At 43.6% G+C, this 23118-nt stretch overlaps 1 protein-coding gene across 4 annotated transcripts; it reads right to left on the minus strand.

Annotated features, from left to right (window-relative positions):
- Window positions 1-241: 241 nt before the first annotated feature.
- On the minus strand, window positions 242-22484 carry REEP5 (receptor accessory protein 5). 4 transcript variants are annotated; one of them, XM_084504452.1, is made up of 5 exons: window positions 22164-22484; window positions 21743-21836; window positions 7654-7792; window positions 2068-2236; window positions 242-1027 (listed from the first exon to the last, which is right to left on the minus strand). In XM_084504452.1, exons 1-5 carry the CDS (start codon window positions 22279-22281, stop codon window positions 978-980), a joined length of 570 nt encoding a protein of 189 aa, XP_084360578.1. In that variant the 5' UTR covers window positions 22282-22484; the 3' UTR covers window positions 242-977. The 4 variants fall into 4 exon arrangements, with proteins under 4 accessions (XP_084360578.1, XP_084360579.1, XP_084360576.1 ...); XM_084504453.1 differs by having other exon boundaries at window positions 1999-2236; window positions 22164-22469; XM_084504450.1 differs by lacking the exon at window positions 22164-22484 and adding an exon at window positions 21937-22150.
- Between the last annotated feature and the right edge of the window lie 634 nt (window positions 22485-23118).

A 23118-nucleotide genomic window follows, 5' to 3' on the forward strand; every position in this document is an offset into this window, starting at 1 on the left:
GGAATTTTCAGTGCTCATGCAAAGCTGTTCTTGGACAGTCAGAACAGACTGGAGATGTTTATGTGCAGAAAAAGCTTGTGGCACTGGCCGTCCACCCCATTAATGATGTAGTTCCGTGGACTGATACCTAATGCAGTAAATAATACATCATCAGGACTTTAGGAAGAAGCGTTTGTAATGTTATTGTTCCTAATGAAAAGGTGGTTTGTGCTTTTGAGTGTGAGCTTAAGAAGGCACTCTATTTACAATTTTAGATGACAACTTTATTTAGAAAGAGAAGGCAAGAGAGTTGTACTGCAGTCATCTTGTGCAACTTAACGCATCATTTCTGTTAAATTACCTCACACTAATATAGGTCTCATCACTCGAATGAAGTTACTCTTTCTCATATTTAGTGTCTATCCATTTAAGAATATGCACATTGTACCAAACACAACAAAACATGCAGCAGTGAATAATCTCTATCATCAGGTGCCTCTAGAACAGGTGATTTCATCATTCACTACTTCACTAGTGAGAAATACATCAGCTCTGCCATCTCTCTCAATTATCCCCTGTATATTCAAGAAAATCTGTTCAGACTAATATTGTCCTTATACAATAACATCGTATTACCAGACACACCAAAGCCAGCATTAAGGGTAATTACATGCACGAAGAGACAACTAAAGTGCAAGAGCTGCTGGGAGATATACCTTTTTTTTATGTTACCGCAGAAGGTGATTACTGAAAGATTTTTTCTGCATGAAGATGAAGAAAATGTTTTCATTAAGCTTCAGATGCTGCCCACTGCATTGCTTTTAAATAAAAATGCTCAATCTCTATACAGACAACAGCAAAGTAGTAAGCGAACTTTTAACACATTCCTTTAATATATCAAAATGTTTCCAAGGCAACATTATTAAAGTTATACCACAGTTCCCAGTAACATCAAGCTTCGTAAAGGAAGTGGTAGGGAAGCTTTATCCAGTTAAAGTTTAAGTACTCTTCTTCTCTTCACCCAGTAAGTTCACTGTTGCTTTCTTGGCTGTAGAAAAATAAACGTTAAAACTTAACAGTGGCCTACAGACTTAAGTAGCTTATTCGCTGTAAGTAGTAAGTGACAGAATAAGGACAGATGAAGAACATTATTTAAGATACCCGTTCAACAATAATGATTCAGAAAGGGTCATGCAGCAAAATTCCCAAGAGTAGTTGAGAAAGGCAGATCATTTAAATACTCATAAGAACACTTCTTAAGTTGGTAAAAAGAAATCAGACTGCATATATTATTTGGGGAAGAACAGATTTAAGGTGATTTGAGGTATCTTATAATTTTCCTCTCAAATGATATTTAAGTAAAGTTTTACTTCAGCTAATTAATAGATTCCCTTTTCTCATTCATGAAATTACCACTGGACATTTTGGAGTATACAGGCCCAGATTCGAATGGAAGGCAATAAAAGCACGCATTAAGTAACTCCAGGCTGTGATAAAATTAGGATGTTATTCAATCAAATACGAATCTAAGAAATTTCTTTAAGAGTTGTCTCAGAATCCTTTGATTTCCAAAGGAATTAAAATTACAAGATCTTATAGACAGAAAACCTCCACTCCAAACACTGCTGCTTGCTTGAGTCGAAGGGTTTGCTTTACTAGACAAGTGTCAGTCCTATACTGCCAGGTACTGGGGATGATGGTATTTTAGGATATACAGAAACACACTGCAACGGTAACTAGATTTATGGAAAATACCTTGTGAGGATGTTCAGACCTGTCTCTAGAGAGAATTTTGATAGGATATGTATGTTGAGAAGACACACAAACTTCCACATTTGGAAAAAAAATGCAAGCTGCTTCTTGTGTTCATACAGTTTGTGCTTATTCTAGCATAACTGTACTCCCAGAAAGTAAAACTCACTGTAGTCTTCTTTTCTTGACAGTTTCATCCAATTTAACTTCTCCATTAAAATTTACATAATAATCTTGTTTCCCCCCCCCCAAACTGATTAATATTACCTTTAATACTAGAGCTGCAAAGGTAAATTCTTCCTACTCGGTGTGATCACTGAGTGGTCTTTTCCTCACCTTCTTTAGCAATGGTATCTGCAGTCTCTGCAGCCTTGTCTTTCAGATCTTTAACAACGTTGTCCAGCTGAGCTTCGTGCTTCAGGAAGAAAGGCCGGATGATTCGATGGTAGAGAAACTCCGCTCCATTAGACGGGCTGGGAGCCATGCACCACAACAGAAAGCCACACTAGAGGGAACAAGGACATCTGTGTCAGTGGAAGAGACGAGCAGCAGACAAGGAACAGTGCGCCCTCCTAACTTTGCCACAGGCTGAAGTGTATTTGAAATGGTACATAATGGCCTGCAGTTTCGTATGGTCACAGCCAAATAAGTACGTGTATCATTACAGTTTTGCACAGTAAATCTTAATATTGGAGTAACTTCTGGCACACTGATAGGATAAAGGCAGCAGGCTGTAGCAGTAAAGCTCATCTGGTAAAAGGTATACCAAGACTGCACTATTTTTTCTTTTTTATAAGGTAGTAGTACACAAAGGCTGACCAGACGAAACATTAGTCTCTGGCTACATCTGAACTACAATGGCACAGACATGACTCAGGGTCTAGCCCCTTGGTCCCTCTGATCCAGCTAAAACACATCCCTACCCACTCTGCTTCCTCACCTTGGCCATGCAGCAGGGGAAAAAAGGGTCTGTGTGCATTCCAGTGGTAGAGTGGCTTGATGAGAAGCCAAGAACAAGCTACACATTGCACACAGATAGGGTAATGCTATGGGATTGCACAGTTTAGGTATAGCCTTTACACCACAGTTTGCTCTCTGGAAAACAGAAACCTCCTCCACAGTGTGTGGGGTAATATTTCTGCATCTTAAAAGGGGGACTGTAAAGACAGCTATTACGTTTGTTACAAATACCTATCTTCACCACTGAAGCACCTTTATTTGGCCTCAGTTCCACTGTCATATGCATTAGAAAGATGGCTATGCAGAGCAAGATGAAAACATGTAGAGGACAGGAAGTGCCACTACTGAATCTGCTTGAGCACTGGGAGTATATATGGAATGATATTTCAGCAATAAAACTGCAACAAAAAAAAAGCAAATTTTCTCGGCAATAGAACAACTCTTTCCAGACACAAGGAGAACAATATTATTCAGTGTCAAAAGCCTCTCCAAAAAATAAAAACAGAACATCTTCGCCCAGAAGACCACCTTTTCTTGAAAGACAAAACAAAACCACCCCAGCTTTGGCCAAAAATGGGCATTTAATTTAAAGTGATAATGCCGCTTTTCAATAATGTTGGCAAATAGGACTTATTTAAATATTTTTTTTTTTAACTCAGAAGCTTTCTGGTTTTCACAGCAGTATCTCCAGCAGTCAAAGAGGCAGTGCACCAAGGTTTCAATGCATGCACTATGGCTTCTGAAAGTCGTTTGAAAAATACAAGCCATTTCTTATTTATTCATGAGGTATGAGTACACTGCGCAGCACAAAAGCATTTCCTATAAATCAGTTCGATTACAGCATCCTTTCAGAGTACCACTGTGCCTACCTAGGCATTTCTGTCTCCTCTCCTTCCACTTATGCTTTTGATTTCCCACTGGAAAAATGCAAAGACGAAACCACACCCAAATATTTGTTTTGGTATTACGTAAGAGCCTTGTAAATAACAATTTGGCCACTACAAAGTCACTGAAGTCATGAGGTGTTACTTTAAAGGAAAGACTCTGATTTAACAAAAAGAAAAAAAAAATAGAATCCTCTTTGAATGATGAAAACTACATAGTGATCTCCAGACAAGCCTTCCAAATATTTCAGGGTGTCTTCCCTCTGCCCTTCTTGGATAAGGGATGACTTCTGGTAGGTTCTGCTCTCCAGCTCTTTTGGCTCTGTCTTCAGTGCAATATACACCCCAAAAAAATGCATCAGTTGAAATAAACATCTTTAACCTATTGTTTCTGGAGAGACTGCAACTCCTTTTTCCTTTAAGGCACATTTTCCTTCTCCCAGCCCTGTAGAAAGCTAATGATGACATATTTGGTGTGGAAGAGGATTTCTTTCCAAAAAGGAACCCTGATTCCAGTGGATAACAACTGCAAACTTCTGCCAAGGCAGTTCACCATCCTTCTAGGCAAGCTCTAAGCTTTTATCTTTGAACTAAAAGATAAAGGCAGAAAGTGCTGCAATACTTGTTTTCAAAAGCTTCTATTATTTGGAATAGAATAAAACAAAGAATAAATGGTAGCATCTTATATTGCACCTTTCAGTAAAAGCTGAGAGTTATTCTATTTCCTTTAAGGAATAACTGGCCAATTAACAACAGCTATTTTACTTGTCTCAGGAGACACAGATGTTACTTAGTTCTCCTTTGTTTTAGGAAATCCCATGCCTCTAAGTCCAGCTTCCTTTGAAACAAAAGACACTGAAATTTCTGTTTTCTTGCCTAGCAATAAAATTAGTCATATTGATTTTTACAGCTTTGCCCCAGTCTAGTGATGAAAAAAGTATCTTACAGTTCTAGATTTATTCTCAAACACCAATGACTATTGAAAGGTATTGAAAAATGGTTTTATACCTTTCCAAGAGGGCACATACCAGAGTTGCAAATCTCAGCCTTTTCAAAGCTCGAGAATGTCAGACTGCTAACTTAGTTTACTTTTCCCTTGTCTCTTATGAGGCTGAAGTAACAAAAAATATTAAATACCCATAACATATTAAATAACCATAAAATGATTCGTAAAAAAAGGTATACAAAGCATAGAGTGGTTAAAGCGTTAATTGGAAAAAAAAAAATAATGGCTATATTCTTTGTGACTCTCCAGTCCAGCCATAGGAGGGAATGAGATTCATAACTGCCCAGAGTGCAAGGGTGAGAGGATGGGATCTCTGTCCTGAAGCACAGTCAGACTGCCACATGCGGCACATTACTACACTCACAGCGGAAACTCCTCCTGCTTCATTCCACTGAGTGCCTCGTAATACAGCCAATAACACAGCCTCAATGAAAACTCCTCCCATTTCATTTCACTGAGTGCTTCGTCGAAGCAGTTTTCATAATACAGCCAATGTGATGTGTCTGACCGAAAGAGGATGGTATTCTTTCATCAGAGAATTGTTAGTAAAGCATGGAATCTCCTTCCTTCCCGTAATACTTTTAGGACAACCTCTACTACTTTCAGTGGCCATAGTATTTTAATATCAGAACAACAACAACAAAAATCTTTAAATAATTATCAGAAGTATCAAAAATCAGGTCACATACACATGAAACTGTGAGTTGCAAACATATCCTGTGTTTCAGGTAAAGAAGTTGATAAATAAAAAATAGGCATTACAAAAAAAAAAGGCAAAGCAACCACAGAACCAAAAGAACTCAAAAGTTTTCTGCTAGAGAACAAAAAGTATCTGGAAGTATTGTACCACATATCAAAAGAATTCTTGAACATGCCTTTCACCCACATATGAAAACTCCTAGTATGCTTGAAACGTCAGGGTCACTGGACTTAGGAAAGTATGGGAGCAACTATGATCAGAGTCTCAGCCCTGCCTGTTGAGGCACACAGGAATAACAAGCAGCTAAGACTGTTCAGAGCGAACACTACAAGCTCTATCAAAATAATATAAATATGCAAACTTGGCATATTTATAAAACAAAAGCAAGTTTGAAATCTGTATGTATGGCTTATTTGGGCTTCTGTTTCATAAGATCGTAAGAGACATAGACATCACAAACAGTACTACAAGAGGTTTTAGTTGCAGTAGACTGAAAATTAGAAGCTGCCAGAATCCTCCTTTTCCCCACATTGAATATTTTCCATCCTCCCACCCAGTTAGCAGTGCTTTCTGATTCTTAGCCAACACCTTCCGTCTGCCTTTGTATCACAAAAGTATCTCTCTCCTACCCACTGCTAACAGTAAATACTTGACTTGCATGTGCCTTTAGCAGTTATCATAGAAAGCTGTACATTTATTGCAATTGCTTCCTTCATTTCTGCTTGCTTCTGCTGAACTGAGATAAGTATCTTACGGTTTTTGCCACCACTACATGTAGATGTGGTATTTCTGATACAGGATTATCACAGCCATCTGTTTGTTTCTTATTTGCTAGGTCAGCCTGAATTGCAATTGAACGCTCTTCAGAAGGAGTGCTATGCAGGCATGCAGAAATCATTGCCATGTTTTTACCAGAAAAGAAGCTCTGAGAATACTCCCTATGAATTCAGAACTGGAGACAATAGGCAAAGTTATAATGCTGCTCAACTGTAAGGTGAAGATGGAGATGTGAAACAACTGTGTGAGCACAGATTCTCCCAGTGCCATAAGCAATCTTCTTGGATCCTGTTTTCAGGTCAGCTGAACTTGCATTTTCATTGCTATTTGGCTTGATCTTAATATATTAAAATGGTAAATCTTTCATGTATGCGTAGACCATAGTAAACTTCAAAATTAGCATACTCTTTAAAACTTAGCAAGCAAAAACATTAGGCTTAAAATAGTAAAAGAACTTGTAATTTTTGACTAAGGGGTAAAAAAGGGGGAAGAGAGAATTAACTCTGTGAGACAAGCCTAGTTTTTTGGTTTTTTTTTTTTTTTAGGTTTGAAGCAGCAGTTCTAATGTGTCAGAGTGTTTGAGGGAGCTGGGGAACTAAACATCTAAATGACTGTATGATTGGTGTCAGCTGAAGATTCAAAAGGAAGAATGCAAAAGTAACGCATGTAACTGAACCACCTAAGCTCGTTCTGTCTTCAAAATGCAGCGTTTCCTGGAAAAACTATTTGGCAACATCAGACCTTACCATTAAAACTGTAAATGCCCCTACCACAATGGCTGACAATCAAATCCTTTCAAGTACTTTGCAAAGGCTAAGCCAGGCTAACAAAGGTAGGAAAAAGAAGCAAGAGAACACAGAAGTGATAATTCTGTAAGCTAAAGAAATCGCTGTCCAGCAAGCTTCTACCCAAAAGCATACATGTTAATTGACTCCCTCACAGAATAATTTAATATTTGGAAGTTGATTGACAGTACAGTCATACTGTATTTGACAAATGAAGCTTGGAACACATCAAGCAAATAATTGTTGGTAGTCAAACCCCACTACTAAATACACGTTAGCAACAAGCTCTTCTGAAACTTTCCTGAAAGGAAGTGGAAAGTATCTTCTATGAAAAACGAAGATTGTATGATTGAATCTATTTCTTACGTTGTAATTTCCTTCTTTGCTCCCAATAGCACAGAAGATAATACTTCCTTTTGATGCCTTTGCAATTTAACTCTCCACTTCTACTAAAGCACTTAAAGCAGAAATGAAGCCACTCTGCAGATTTTACCAAGTGCTCTCATCTTGCCCAAACTTGCACCGCAGGCCAACTGTCTTTCCACTGAATATCTCCATAATCTCTTCTTTCCTAAAAAATAGCAGATCTTTCCCTGTTACCCACCACAAGTTTCCCACTTGCCTTTTGAAAACATCAGCTGTAACCAGATCACTTTCACAGAGCAAGATTAGTGTAACCAGCATCTAAAAATAAGGTGTGACCCAGGCATGATTCCAGAGGAGTCTGTTGACATCTCTTCATTCTTGAAGACGTTAAAGCAGTTACATCAAAGGTCTCATTTTAAGAGAGGGAGGTGGGTAGTAAAATACCTTTAGCATGTAGTAGAAAGGGAACCAGGACAGGAAGATATCGGAAAAGAACTCTGCTATGCTGAAAACACCATACACGACCCAGTAAGTCAGCCACTGTGTGTCATCATCTTTGTTGGGACTTTCAATGGCCTTGATCCTGTAAGGGAAAAAAAAAAAAAAGAGAGGTAAGTAAATCAGTAGCACTAGTGTCACCTGTAATGGTGAAGTTTTTACATCTCAGGTTTATTGCAACGTGTGAATTCTCATAATTTAATTTCTCTGTATCATCTTCAGAACAGATTTAAATGTTATCCATCACATGGACAGCGTGCCCAAGATTTCTGGATAGGAAAGCTTTGTCCTAAACATGTGACTTCAGAAAGAAGCAGCACCTTCTAGCACCGTGACTGCAAGAGAAACATGAACATCACCACCCAGCACCAGCAATGACACCAGCATCTGTAAGAGACCAGAACAAGGCAACCCTGCCCAGGATTTGGAAGTGAATATCAAACACCTTTATTCATCGTGTACATGAGCTGGATTCCTTTCTGAAAAGGCAGATGGGAAGGTTTGCTCTATCTGCTAGCGAGCACTTGGTCTACAGCAGCCGAGCAGAGGCCGTATAAAGCAACCTCCCCCAAACGCAGGCAGCGAGGACGATGTGTCTACACCCCCAGCTGCTTCGCTCTTTAAATCCACTCCTACAGGACTGGCATATCATGATGTAGGTTATGGCATTACGAATAGCAGAGAAACCTCAAGCGAAGTCTTGGGCTTTCTGCTTAATAATTAACTGGCTTTAAATCCCCAGTTGCTGGGGGCATGCAAGTTCAGACAGTTTTAAAAATAGGGGGTTGGAAGAAAGATGCACGCGTGTTTTCTTTAGTACGAGAAATGGAGACTGGGTCTTGCTCAGTTCTAGATTAGCACGATAAGAAGTTTTAGAAGGAAATGCTAGCCACTGTAAGCCTGATAATATGAAGATTAAGAATATTAAAAAGCATTTGTACTCTCCGCTCATGCCACTGGATTAAAGTTTGTATATTTGGTTTTAAATCTCTTACAATTTGTTCCTTTAATATCAACTACACTGTTGCTGATGCAAGATCTGTGGGGCAAGTCAAAGGTGTAAAATTTTCTTTTAGACAGTAAGGAAGGTTGAGATTTCGGGAGGTTTACCAAACAGAAGGCACAAGGAGATGGCTATCCGTGAGCAGACTTCCTGGTTTGTGAATTGACGAGCCCTTCAGAGTGTGTCACTTCCTAGCTCTGCAAGTCAAAATAAAAAGCCAACCACGCGACATGCCTTACGTTTCAGCAGCAGCACTGATAAACCCACCACACACTGGGAGATTTGGTGCAGCTCCTGGATTGAATTACTTTGAGATGCAATAAGAGGATCTGACACTTAATGTATGCATCATCTGCACTAGTTTCAGCACCGCTGGCTGAGGGGCCACTGAGAAAACGCACTGCAGGTCAGGGAGAGAGCTCCTGGTGCGGGCTGCTGTCACGGCGTGGAACTGCCTTCTGAAGGAGAGAAACAGCAAAATCAGCCAGCAGGGAAGTCAGCGCTGAACAAAGGGGTAAACGGGGGAGGGAAAGGAACATATGGCAGCTTCTCGTGGTTAAGGAAAACCTGCTGGGCATTAATTTTTCCAGTTACACTGGCAAGTTCTTCACTGCTGGCATACTGGGGGAGGCTTATCTTACCACAAAAAACATGCTAGCTTGGTATTTGCGAGAGAACACTTGGCAGTGAAACTGCTAACAGCCTTGCTGCTTTCCACTCATCGTCTGAAGCCGTCAACAGATTTAGGGGGAGGCTGTTCAACTTTTGTTAACATTATTAAAAATCATCCTAATGATCACAAAAATCAGTTTTCACTGAAAAACGTAGAGCCTCCAATTCAGTGGCAAAGGGCATTGGACACATCGCTGTGCCAATATAGCTCGCTTTAGTATCTGCTCTCCTCTAGAAATGGGTGCTGCTCCACTTGGACGTTCACCATCTGCTCCTGCAGTTGCTTAAGCTGATACCTTGCCTGGTCAAATCAGAGAATGCAAACTGACTGTCCCCAGCTGAACCCAAAAAAGATCCCAAATAACAGGCAAACAGGAGTTTCAGACTCACTAAGTTAAGGTGACATGCGTTTTTCTCTACCTTCCAGGTAGTTGTTATTTCTAAAGTACTTCAGCTCTGTAGGGATGCTTATGAAACATTTGCATATGCTCATATCTACAACATATTCACTCATCCAAAAAGCCCAAGCAATGGCAGCCTTTGCTCCAAAGTATTGGTGATGCCACTCGTGAGTCCTGCTAGCACCTCAGAGGAAGCTCTGCTGATCTGGGAAGTCTCAGTTTAACTGTGAAGCTGTGAATCCTCAAAACCTGAAGAAGGATCTTGAAGAAATAAATGGGAATTGTTAGAATGATGAGGAACTACTCCTGAGAGCACCACAGAGAGACATTTCAAAACATGACCACCCCTCTCAAGGACATGACACTAAATTAATATAAGGAAGAAATGTATCTTAAGGCCTTCTGATGATAATGAATGCTGATGACAAAGAATGAGCCGTGACCACAATCAAGTCAGGCTCTCATTTGATCTTGAGAACTTACTTTCACTGGAGCTTACGTGCTACACATGGCACCCCACAGCTTTCCCAGTCTTCCTCCTGGTGGAAGGTGGTGGGAAGACACCCAAGGAATACGGATTCCTTTTACCAGTGACAGAGGAGCATCTGAACGGGACACTTTCTTGGTCAGACTGTCACGAGCAGCAGCACTGCAAGCTGTCATTCACTGGTGTGGTTTAACCAGCTGACATGCAACACTAAACCCACACACGGTGCTTTCTTGCACGCTGAAGGAAACAGCAGAGCAACACTCCCCTCAGGTCTGATGCCTGGTCCAGGTATCACGGGACAACCTCACAGGGCTGACACCACACCACAGACGATGACAGCCAGCACCATTGGCTCAGAGGCAAGAACAAAAATTGCAGCTGTTAGGAGGACGCCAGCCTAATGCCATTTACTAGGAGGGAAGAAAGGGAAGAATGGGAACAACAGAGCTGTCAGTGACTGACCAGTGTAACTGGAGTCGAGGAAAGGTGAATATGTGATGAGCACTCTGCTTTGTAATGGGAAATACGTCCCTCAGTGGAGAGTGCCAGTGCTAGTCCATACAATAATAACACGTGCCTGCCTAATAAAAGGACAACAGATAACCACATCCTCTGCTACTTACACACCATTTCAAAAGTAAGTCACAGAAAATATCTCTTACTCAAGAATATGCAAGTACAGTAGGTTATCTACAGTATCTGAGCTGATTTTTGTCCATTTATAACTCTGTTCAGCAGGAGAATTTCACCTTAATTGCACTGCACTTCAGTAATTTATTACCTATTATCCTGCTATAATGTTCCGCACAACTAACTTTAGGAGATACATTATAGGTGCTACTTCATGGCAAGGACATTTTGCTTTTCTTCATGTTAAATCATGACTCAGTGTGATACTCAAAATTCAACCTCCACCAGTAAGTGGAAAGATACAGACCACACGATGCTGGCAGTACAGCCAGCTTTAGGACAGCCTCCTTGCAATTTGTACACTGCAGGAACAAGTCAGTTTCAGCAGCATGTATCATTAAGGTCTCATAATGAAGGAGGAAGCACCCAAAGCCCATGCTTTCAAATTTACAAATAAATAAATAGAAAATAAAGAAGGTAGTTTGATATCTTTTTCGTCTAATAACAATATAAGTAAATTTCACGTTAGTTATGTGGAGCAATCACACTTCACAAAGGAATTTATTTGGTGCTTATACTCTAATTGCAGAGGACTTTAATCATAGCCCCAAATAACTACTTACAGAAGTTACGCGTGCAGGAGGAAGCAGCAGTCACGGAGAACAGCTTCCAGCAGCCTGGCTGGTAAACATCACAGCCCAGTTATTTTAAACACAGGTATCTCTGCAGCACTGCGTATGACCTGCCCTGAGCCAGCACTGCAACCTGTGCAGACACATGGGGAGAGCACTGACAGCGTCCTTTTTATCCACCCCTGTTCCCTGATAACCCGTCCAGCTGCTGACGCCAACGGGGAAGAGCCGAGGCTGCCGTGCTCTCCAGCAGCCCAGGGTTCACAGCGGCTGGGCAGCTGCAGTCTCAGGACCACGGGTCCCAAATTTTGACTGCTTCTGTCGTACAATCAGTCCAACCGGACCACGTCTAGCATTAATTGGATTAAGCCTAACATTAGTAATTTGCCAAGTTGAGTTATTTCACTTAAAGCATCTGTCTCATCTTGAAAAAATACCAGCTCTTTTCCAGGAAGAGGTTGTTACTCACCCCTGAATTAGCTCTGGCATAATAAATCATTGTTAATGATGAGTTAATTCACACATACAGTATTCACAGAATAAGCCTATTATAATCTTACAAGGATATATATATATATATTTTTTTTTTTTTCTTTTTTGAGCCGAGTCCAGCTAGTAAATGTGGAAGCCAGAAATTAAGAGAAAGAAATGCTGAAATGCCAAAATTTATTACCTAGTGTCACTCAAAACTCTGCAGTTTACAAGGTGTACCTGATGACTCTTGTACAAATAAAGTTACAAGTTTAAGACAAAAGACAGACTCCAGTCTAAGACATCTTTAGTGCACAGTAAACCACGTATCCCTCAACACATGTATTTCACAACCACACTGCATTGCTTAAACTAAACCCAGTCCTGCTGTAGTTATGGAGGAGATAAGCCATTCTGTGCATCCTCCCCTCAGTTTTCTAATCAGAGCTATACTGAATGAGTAGGCTGGCACATCTACGACTCTCTTGCTAAGGTTAACTTTTCCTTTTTTTTTTTTTAAACTTCAGAAAAAAAAAGAAATTCTCTATATTTCTAAAGTTTATACTTGTCAGGCTGTCTCGGCTCCTTACAGCAGTTTGCTGAGCTTCATAACCAATTTACTTCTAGCTATCTAGACACCTCTGTGGGATCACCACTCCGCTGTAGCACAGACTTCCTTAAGCCCTGTGCCTCCCTGCCATCCTCATTTCAGACCCCCCTTGCCAGGCTACCTCTGAAACTTCTGGCATCACTGCAGTGAAGCCTGTGCCTGTGTGTTTGTATTTGCTTTACCATTTTGTCTTCTCCATTTTCATCCATCAGCTAAAAGCCTTCTGTCTTTCCATGCTTCTTCCTCCAGACTATACTAGTAGCGTAATGCTTTTGCAGATACTGGAAACACATCCCTGCCAAATACTCTGCAGCAGTTGTGTAAGTGCAGGTCTACCACTGCCCCTCTCCTAATGTTGTATATTCAGAAGATGGCAGCAGACAAACTCGTGAAGTATAGGAAGGGTATTTGTTGTCACGGGTGAAGAGAGTACCACAGCTTATGTTAAATAAGCACAAAGCTAGGTTCCTAAAAAAAAAAAAAAAAAAAAAAAAAAAAAGGCAGCAGTTCTGTCATTTCATCACTGTTTATTCCTGTCCCGCTCTCCTCTGGAGCGGGTATTTGTAGGGCCCCGTGATGGATCTGTTCCCCACTTCTGAGTCGGGCTAAAGCCAGCTCCCCACACACGCTCCCACACCGCAGGCTCTTTTAGGCTGGGATTAACGTGGATCAGTGCCTCAGTCCGGGCTGTCACACCATCACGCTGCTGCTCCTGCTGCCCTGCAGGCCAGGCGAGAGGCTCCAGCAGCATCCCCGGCTCTGCTCCCCTAGAAGATGTCCATCTACCCTCTCTGCCAGAAGGATTTGCTCCACTGCCAGCCTTAACGCAGGTGAGGGACGTCGCTGCAGGCTTTAGCAGAGCTCGCCTGCACGTGAATCCTCAGAATAAGCTTTACCAGCTTTACTGCTGGCTGTGCTTGTTGGCGTGAGCAGCTACACCAGTGTCTCCTGAACCTAAAAGGCCCTGTTTCAGTAACCTCCAGTTTCACTTTGTGAAACGTGTTCATTTGATTCGTGTCCATATTGAACAATGCTAGGGCTGCATGATATGATGAAATGCGACTTTCTGTCTTACATACCCTTGTATAACCACAAGTCTAAGGAAGACAGAGTGGTTAATGTATCTTGTATTCTTATATACACATGTATAATGTATTCCTTGTATCTTGCAAAGGAATGGCCCAGCAATTCGTGTCCACAGGGGATAAGAGAACAAAGGGGTTTCAGAATAACTGCTAACTATTATGACGATTGCACAGGACACTATGCAAGTCTCTGATATCTGGCCAAGAGATTAAGGGGAAGAGGAAAGCTGAAGGACGACTAAAAGACAAAGCTTGCAGGGGACACTGCACAAGTCTCTGACATCCAGCCAAGATGGACAAAGACGAAAGACGAGGAGAAAAGCCTGGGAGGAAGACTACGAGCCTTCAGCATGAGAGACCCCCAGAGGGACCACTAGAGACTGATATGCATGCACCAGCAGGAGGGTTTGGATTCAGGGAACTAATTATAATAACCCTGCCTTTTCTAGAAGTTGTAATGAATATGTATTAGCATAATAATGAATATGCAGGAGCCTAGGAGCACAAAAAACAGCCGCCTGATATAACTTGAGTGCATCTTGGTGGAGCAGAGCCTCCCGGTGCACCCAGCGCTGTTTGCTTACCTCTATTCGCTTAATAAATTGTAAACTTTGATTGTAATCCTATTTGGGACTTAGTCATTTATTACACTTTTTATTACAGGAGTCTTTCAGGTTGTCTTTCCTCAAGGTTATGACAAGGAAGACAAAAACTGCATGGCCATGGAGCTTACAAAAAAGCCAAATCCTACCTGCAAAATGCAGACATGCTGCATCCCCACCAGAAGATACCACTCGCTGGCAATCTGCAACGCTGCTGGCACCCTCTGTACTTGTGACAGGCAATTTTGTTTAAGGAAAAACATGTTTCATATTCTTTGATTGTCTCTCCAGAGCTGCTACTTTTTAGGGTATAGGCACAGAGATCAAAGAGTTGTTGTTACCCTGAGGAGAAGTCGTCGTCCTCTGCTATATGCTTACAACAATATAGAAAGAATAAAAATTACATTTCCTTGTCAACATGAAGTGCACTGTGGAGGCTGTATTTTAAGCGTAATTTTGTTACAGCTCTAAGACTGCCTTTCAGTTCTGTTTACCATGATATTGGCAAATGAATTACAGGGTGCCCTTAAATTACATAAATGTGCAATTAAGCACAAAATGGTGCAACATTTTCAGACTTGATGTTTAAAGCAATTACAGTCTTGGATGGAAAAATCTTGCTGTTGTAAGGTGATCACTGTGCAAGTACTTTTTAAATTAGAAAGCAAGTTACATAGATCCTATGGTTTTAATTACTGAGAGTAATTTAAAAAATTGATTCATCAGGGAGTAGGAAAGGGATTTGAGTTTCAGACTTAGAGGAATTGCTTCTGGGTTCAGGTCTCTGCAAATCCTCAATTCCTTTCTGAGTACAGTGCCAGCTACTAAACTGTGTATAACATTTTGCCATTTCTTTTTCAAAATTTTTGAGTTTTAACTAATGATCACAGATCCTCACATGCAAGACTGCATTTCTCTTCCTAGGAGCTGAAGACAGCTTCATTAACCTCGTCCAAAAATTGCATATTTTGCTCACTGTGTACCCAGTGGCAAGTAGGCTGCCGTCCTTTCAGGATGGCACGGTGTGATGAACTCTCCTCCAGCAGTCTCACAGCTGTGGTGAAAGCCTTTTACAGCATAACTAGAACATGTGACTGCAACAACACGGGGCAAACAAGAACAGCAAACAACAATAATCCACATTTTTTTAATCTTTTTGACTCCACCTTCTTTGACGCTTAGGATCAGCAATGTTACACATTGAATTTCAGAAGCACTGTGACTCAGCAGGAGAAAGCATAGTTTAGGAAAGTATTTCAGCAAACTCCAGTGGTGTAATCCTAACTATCCCACTAACAACACTATCCTTAACACCAGCAAAGTTGCTAGAGATTACTGCAGTTAAGGGAGAACAGTGCATGCAATAGTGTATTTCTAGACTAAGAAAATGGTAAAATGCCTTCATTTATGAATGAACACATCAGCTTTTCCTTAAAACAGTGTCTGTATCAGTTATAAACCAATAGCCTTCCAAGGAGTTTAATCTGGATTGCAGACCCACCTGTAGAACAAAGGTCTTTAGCTTTTTAACCTAAATTTAAAATGTGGGAGATAAATTCTAATGTATCTACATTCGTTGTAATGTTAAGAGTCACTCCTGCATCAAACAACTTGCTGTCTCTAGAAACAAAAGCACGCCATTTCCCTACTTAACAGATGCACAGCTTTTGTTTTAAACACAGCACTCTAAAATCTGTAAGACAAAAAAACCAAACATGTTTCAGATGAACTGACTTATGCAAAACATATGCAAAAAGTATATATAGCTTTTAAAGTTTGAAACTCCATGGCAAGAGTGTCATCTGAGAAAGTGGACAGTATAAGCATAGACAGATTTGGAAACTTTCTGCTTAACTTTACTCTGAACATTGCAGATCTCATGAGATACATCAGCTCTCTCAGAACAGTTTTATAAAACAACACCACAGCATTGCTTGTGAATGTAAATATACCATGCAGAATTTTCCATGAAGTAAAAAGTAAGCATTCCTCTCAAAATTTGTTATGAGAAAGCAGATTTACTGTCCTAGCTCTCAGGAAACACATGATTTCACATTTTTTAACCATCTTTGACCAAAAAAAGCACCATTCCTATTTCAGTGACGTGGAACATGCAAAGAAACCAGGAGACAGGCTCAGGTTCACAATGATACTTACAAGACTTGAATTGCATGTTTACACCTCTTTGTAATCAGAATAGATTGTTTCCTGTTTCTAAAATGCCATAATAAGCACTTAAATAGTAAAAACAGATAAACTGAAGTAACAGCACAAAATTAGCCAGAGCGGGAGGAGGGATGATTGTACTATATTGCTCTTCTCCCCTGAAGACACCCGTAATAAGTTCAGACATTTTACTGCCCGGAGCTATTTTCATCTTAGCCACGTTTAAACCAAACATGACAGCACTTCTGAAATTTCAGTAAATCCTTTGCACGCGTTTCTGAGTCATAAGGGGCTCCCTTCCTGCTTGCACTCTCTAATTTTTCTGAGGCAGCTAACCGCCGTGGGCTATGGGTGGAGCTATGTTTGAACAGGCTAGATCTGGAAAGTTTAGAAAAGCAGCGAGACATTGGCAACATTACTGAAGTACTTGCAGGACTCACTCCTTCCATCGCCTAGTCTGAGTATTGCCTTGTGCAGCTACAGCTCACTGGACGCGTAAGAGGTTTTTGGTATCACCTGCGGAGAATGTTCAAATGCTGGCCTACTGCAAACAACAGCCTGCAAATGAGTAGTAGATTTCAACTTAAAAACAATTACTCTTTTTAATCACAGAGCACCGCACAGGATTTGAGGGAAAAACGCCAGGGTTTTATGACTAACTGTAACCCAGATTGTCTGATGTTCTGGGCGATAGCCAGATAAGCTCTCCTTGGAAAACTACTGCTTATTTTTGCCTACGTTAAGAGCCCTGTGGGTGATGACATGGCATAGAAGACGGGGATTTGGGGAATCATGGAGCCATGGCATGGTTTGGGCTGGAGGGGACCTTCAAGAACAAACAAGTTCCAACCCCCCTGGCATGAGCAGGACACCTCCCACCACACCAGGTTGCTCAAAGAAGAGCCAAGAAGATTGTGTGTGACAGATGATTGTGCATGGCTCCTCTGTGCACAAACACAGCACAGACTTGCACAAAGCCAAGCCAAAGGTGAACATTAAAGGGGGGGAAGGAGAAGGGAAGCAGCTGTGCCTACCTGAAACCACCTTGTGCCTTGGCCAGTGCTGGCAGCACACCCCACCAGCCCGGTCTCACTGGTGGCTGCAGCCCTCAGGTACCACACCAGCAAGATTCACATCTGCTGCACAGCACACACGGCCACAGGGCAAAGAGAATGGTACTAAGGAAAGAAAATAAACTACAGAACTACACAAGGCATGGTGGGCAGCTATGAAACTGCCAAGGCTTTGCCTGTGAGCAGACTGAACTCCCGAGTGGAGCATCTCTGGACTGTTTTGTTTTTTTTTTTTTTTTTCCAGATACACTTTCTTTCAGGCAAGCAAAGAGATGATCAGTAACTACTGTGACCAAGGTAATCCAAAACTAAAATCCTAACAGAGGATAACTGGAACATGCCTAGCAAGTCTCTCATCAGTAGTAGCCTGTTGGCTGTTTTAAGCAACTGTAAGAACAGGAGGTAATCTGTCTTGCAGAACACACACATCCCACCACTTAATGCTACCACCAGTCTTTCTACTGGTTACTTAAGTTATTTCTCATCTTAAACTATTCAATCACATCACAAAAACGACACACTGATCTACATCACAACCAAAGACAGTAAGTTAGCTCGGGAAAGGCAGTCTCTTTTTTCTCCTTCAGTACTCTTCTGAGCTGATTCACATGTGGACCCATTGCTGACATGCTTGTGTGTACATCAAATTAATTCCCTCTGTTACATGTTCTGTTGATGGCTGTGTTCCCTGACCTCTTCCAGGAGGCACAGCTTTAACAGCTGTACAGTTTACGTGGCAAGGTTTTGGTAGCATGGGGGCTGCAGGGGAGGCCTCTGTGTCCAAAAGGGACCTGCTGCTGGCCAGAGCTGAGCCAGGGAGTGACACTGCATGGGCCTCTGGGAGATCAGATTTAAGGAAGGGACAAAATACTGCTGCTCAAAAGCAGCTAGGAAGAGCAAGTGAGGAGTGGGAGGCAGTCCTGCAGCCCCCCAGGTGAGTGCAGCAGGAGGGCAGGAGGTGCTGCAGGCAGGCAGCAGCAGTTCCCCTGCGGGCTGTGCAGGGAGAGGCCCCTGGTGGAGCAGGCTGTCCCCCTGCAGCCCATGGGTCCCACATGGAGCAGATCTCCACGCTGCAGCCCCCCCATGGGTGGAGGAGCCCCCGGTGGAGCAGGTGGATGTGGCCTGGAGGAGGCTGCGGCCCATGGAGAGCCCCCGCAGGAGCAGGCCCCGGGCCAGAGCTGCAGCCCGTGGAGAGGAGCCCACGCAGGAGCAGGGGGTCTGGGGGGAGCTGCCACCCACCCGTGGGGGACCTGTGCTGGAGCAGTTTGCTCCTGGGGGATGGATGGATGGACCCTGTGGGACGGTGCCATGTGGGAGCAGTGCTTGAGGAGCTGCTGCCTGTGGGCAGCCCCCTCAGGCGGGACCCCACGGGGAGCAGGGGCAGAGCATGAGGAAGGAGCAGCACAAAGCACTGTGGATGACCACAACACCCATTCCCTGTGCTGCTCAGGGGTGCAGGATGAGGTAGCAGAGTCAGGAGTGAAGTTGAACCAGCACAGAAAGTGGCGTTGAGGGAAGGTGTTTTATTTTTTTTTATTTCTCACTATCCTACTTTGTTAGTGATAACCAACAAATTAATCTTCCTCAAGTCAAGCTTGTTTTGTCTACTCACCAATTACACTAATTACTATCGTGATCTCCTTGCCCTCAGCTCAACCCTTGAGTGTTTCCATTGTATTTTTTCCTGTCTTTCAGAGGAAGGTGGGTGAGAGAGCAGTGTAGTTGTACCCACCTGGTGACCAGCCAGGGTTAACCCACCACAGCACATTTGAAGGTGTTTTCAACCAATGAAAAAAGCTAGAAACTGTTTTCTACCCAATGCTAGGAAGCAACTCTCACTTGTACTGACACTTCATATAGTGGGCTCTTCAGCTGTCTTTTCAAAGAGGAACAGACTAAAGAGAAGTGAGGAATAAAGACACCACACTGGCTGGAGCTCCTTGTGTTTTAGGACCACAAGCAGAGGGAACAAGACTCAGCAGCACCCTAACTACAGTACAGGATCAAAGCTGTGGAAAGGAAACTGGAATCACTCTGTTAACTCAGCTGTATCTTCCCATGGCTTAGCCCTACATTAGGGTATCTACCCTAAGGTAAATACAGAGCGTGGCATGGTAGTGCCAGGACAAAAAGAAACCCATGCAGTGGAAGACAGGTGATGTCTTCCAGGTAAAACCAAACAGGCTTTAGGTTTGGTTAGGCAGCCCATGCATGGCAGCAGACTGAAAGCCATCTCAGGAGAAAGCACACATATCCTGGCCTGTTGCTCCCAGGCTGATCCCATAACCACGTACAGACTAGCAAGGGCTACTATGCCCATCCTGAGTTCACACACTTTCCCCAAAAAAGGGGAAATGGAACAGGACCATGAAAATGCATGCTGGCATATTCCCTCCCACATCTCCTCTGCACTCGTGCTGGGCTGCTGGCTCTGTGGGCAGAACACTGTTCGTCAGAAAATGCAAAGCATCATCTCCGCACTTGGGAAGGGAGATAAGGGCAGCCAATGTGTCAGCAGACTACTTCACAGGCTAACACCTCTCTGCAGGATGCCACTAAAAAGTGTATGCCCCTGGCATGCATGCTATATAAATGAGATTATCACCTGAGATTATAGTTTTACCCTAAAAAAAATGTTTCCACATTAAAAAGATATACAAAGGGAAAGCATTAAATCAGCATGATTCAGAAAAGCCAGAATTGGCACTGTATAAATGTGCGTGATATTCATGCTTTTTTTCATTTGTTTGCATATGTTAGTTAAGACTTGTAATCAAGAACAATGGCCAATGCACCCATTACAAAAACAGACCAAAAAAATTTCACAGTATTAGTATCGATGAGGTAAATTTTCAAGCCAGGGTACACTTAAAACTACCTGCACACAGAAGGGTAGACACTCTACAAAAAGATAAAGTAATTTTTCCAGATTTGGACAAAAAAAGAGACAAACATGAGAAGAAAGAAAACCCATACTATTTGTATTTGATTTGCTACTGTCTTGCCTCCACAACTTTAAGAGCTCTACAGTCTGTTTATTCATCCCAATTGAATATGGGCAGATTTAAAATCTGATCCCAAACAAGTGTAAAACTTTAAGTAGCCTTTCACAATCATAAATTATAAAAATTTAATAGCGGCCTAACTCAGGCAGAAAATAGTACATAAATGTATTTCCTATTCAACTATTTAAAGGTTCTACAGTATTTAAACATTTCTACTTTCAGATTTTAATTTAAAAAATTCAATTATAAATTGCCTTATATAAAACAAACCCTAAGTTTCCCCCAAGTTGTTCTTGACCTATTATCTCCTAAATTAGTGCACACCAGTAACACTATTTAGAAAAGCACTGCTTAGCTTCAAGCATCGTAACCATAAGGCATTTCAAAAGTCGTTTTTAATCTTGTATGAGTCTAAAACTGAGTTGATTTCCCCCACTTGGGAAACAAGAGAAAGGGCAAGCAAAGCAACATATTTTTAATTGCCCAGAAGCTAATTGCCAGATAACACATTTTTAAAAGCCGCTGACTGTATGTAAGTGGTTATATAAGAGCCAAGCGCTGCATTTCAGCAACGTAACATTAAAGCTGGGAAGGACTTCCATTTTATGAACACTGTATGCTACACAGAAGGTTTTATTTAGTAAACCCCAAAAAGTGTTTTGCAACCTACTGACGTCTTACCTAGTGGGAAGGCCATTTTGTTCTAGTAATTTGACAGTATACTGCCAATACAAGGATACCAGCTACTTTTATAAACAGAACACCCACGGGGGCTTTCCTAAACTGTCCTCTGAAAGGCAAAATATTTTTTAAGACTTTAACTCTCAAGAGGAGCCCCAAAGCCTTCCTCTCCCCCTCCTCCTCCGCCAGGCTGTCCTGCGGTGAGCATCGCTCCTTAATGCGCCTGCCTCCGTGCAGGGGGCTTTGCATTAAACACGTGCTGGCACCGCACCTGGGAGCCCTCTGGGCTAAAAGCAGCAGCGTGAGAAGCCGAGGAGGACACATACCACACCGTGGGCATCGCTTTCAAGCTGCTCAGCACCTGCCAGCCCATGACACAGCACCTGCCGGGCAGACAGTGAGCAGCCAGGTTTTGGGGCACGGTCCTCGAGGACCGCCGGGGCTGGCACCCTGCCACCAGGTCCCTCCCCGGGGTAACGGGGACAGCCATCCCCGCGCACCCTACAGCACTCACGAGACGTATGCGGGGTATCCGAAGCCGATGATGTTGCAGAGCAGCGAGGCGCCGTAGCCGATCACCAGGTACACGGCCACCGCCCCGAGGAGAGCTGCGGGGAGAACAGAGGGGGGGGAAAAAAAGCGGAGAGGGAATTAGGAGAAGGCAACGGCACGGGCAGAGCGGGCAGCCCGAGCCGGGCGGGGGCTCACCTGCGGCGCTGAAGGGGTACACGGAGAAGGGGTAGACGGAGAAGGGGTGCATGGCGCTGCCGAGGGGCCAGCCGCTGCCCCGCCGGCTGCCCGAGGGGGCGGCCCGGGGGAAGAGGCGGAGGAGCGGGGCAGGGCGCGGCTGCAGCCGCTGCCAAGCCGCCCCCCTCCCGCTGCCGGCCGGTCCCCCCATGCCCCTCTCTCCCCCTAAACGCGGTGCCCGAGCTCACCGATGGCGATGTAGCTGCGGTCGACGCCGGTCTTGCTCTCGATGCGCTCGAGGGCGGCGGTCATGCAGTTCTTCTCGTGCAGGAAGCGGTCGAAGCGCTGCCGCATGGCCGCCGTCATGGTGGCGGTGCCGGGGGCGCCCGCTCCTCAGCCCGACACAGCCGCGGGCGTGTGGCCGGCTCGGCGTCTGGCACCGCCCGCACGCGGCCGCGACGGGGCCAGGAGGAGGAGGAGGAGGAGTAAAAGAAGAAGGAGGAGGAGGAGGTGGAGGAAGGAGGAGGAGGAGGAGGCACCGCCACCAGCACGGGCGCCACGCCACCGCCCCTCCCTGCCCCCCCCGCGGGGAGGCGGGGCGCCATCTTACACCGCCCCCCCCCCTCGGGGCCCCCCGGGTCGCAAAATGGAGGCCGGGGGTGCCCCCAGACCCCGCTGCCGGCCCCGAGGCGGGGTGCTCGGTGCTTAACGCTAGTTACGGCGGTGCTGTGAATCCCCTGCGAAATAAAAAATAATAACTCCTGGGAGCACCAGGGCCCGCACCGCGGTTGCCCTGCGTGGCTGGTACCGGTCAGGGAAAGTGGTGTGAGGAAATCTGGCCAAAAGGTTAAAAGCCGTGGTGTGCGTTGCGAGTGACCGCAGGTGTGTAGGGGCGAATAAAAGCCACTAGACCTCCCGGTGGGACCCGAAATGATGTTGGAGGGCTGAAAAAATGTGGTTCCACTGCTCCCCAAAAGCTGCGTGGATGTCCGTGGCTCAGGGCTGTAACAGTACCCAAGGCTTTATGGTGTGCGTAACCTTACCAACTAAATATAATTTATTGGGTATGACACCGTCTTGGAAACTTCCTCAGCGTGCTGACTCTTCCCAGCAGCCCCTCTGCATCTGACTCAGCATTACAGCCAGTAACACACACTCCTCATGCCTCCGAATCTGCGCTACACGTAGGCATGCTGGAACACT

Source organism: Aythya ferina, assembly GCF_964211825.1.
Source record: "Aythya ferina genome assembly, chromosome: Z".
Taxonomy (NCBI): Eukaryota; Metazoa; Chordata; class Aves; order Anseriformes; family Anatidae; genus Aythya; species Aythya ferina.

Excerpts from the sequence above, each read along its gene's own strand:
- REEP5 (XM_084504450.1), bottom strand. The coding sequence starts at position 22,126 with ATGGGGGGACCGGCCGGCAGCGGGAGGGGGGCGGCTTGGCAGCGGCTG. Across the intron at positions 21,837-21,936 it reads GTACCCCTTCAGCGCCGCAG|CTCTCCTCGGGGCGGTGGCC; the intron begins GTGAGCCCCCGC and ends TTCTCCCCGCAG. Across the intron at positions 2,237-7,653 it reads CTTTCTACTACATGCTAAAG|TGTGGCTTTCTGTTGTGGTG; the intron begins GTATTTTACTAC and ends TGTTCCCTCTAG.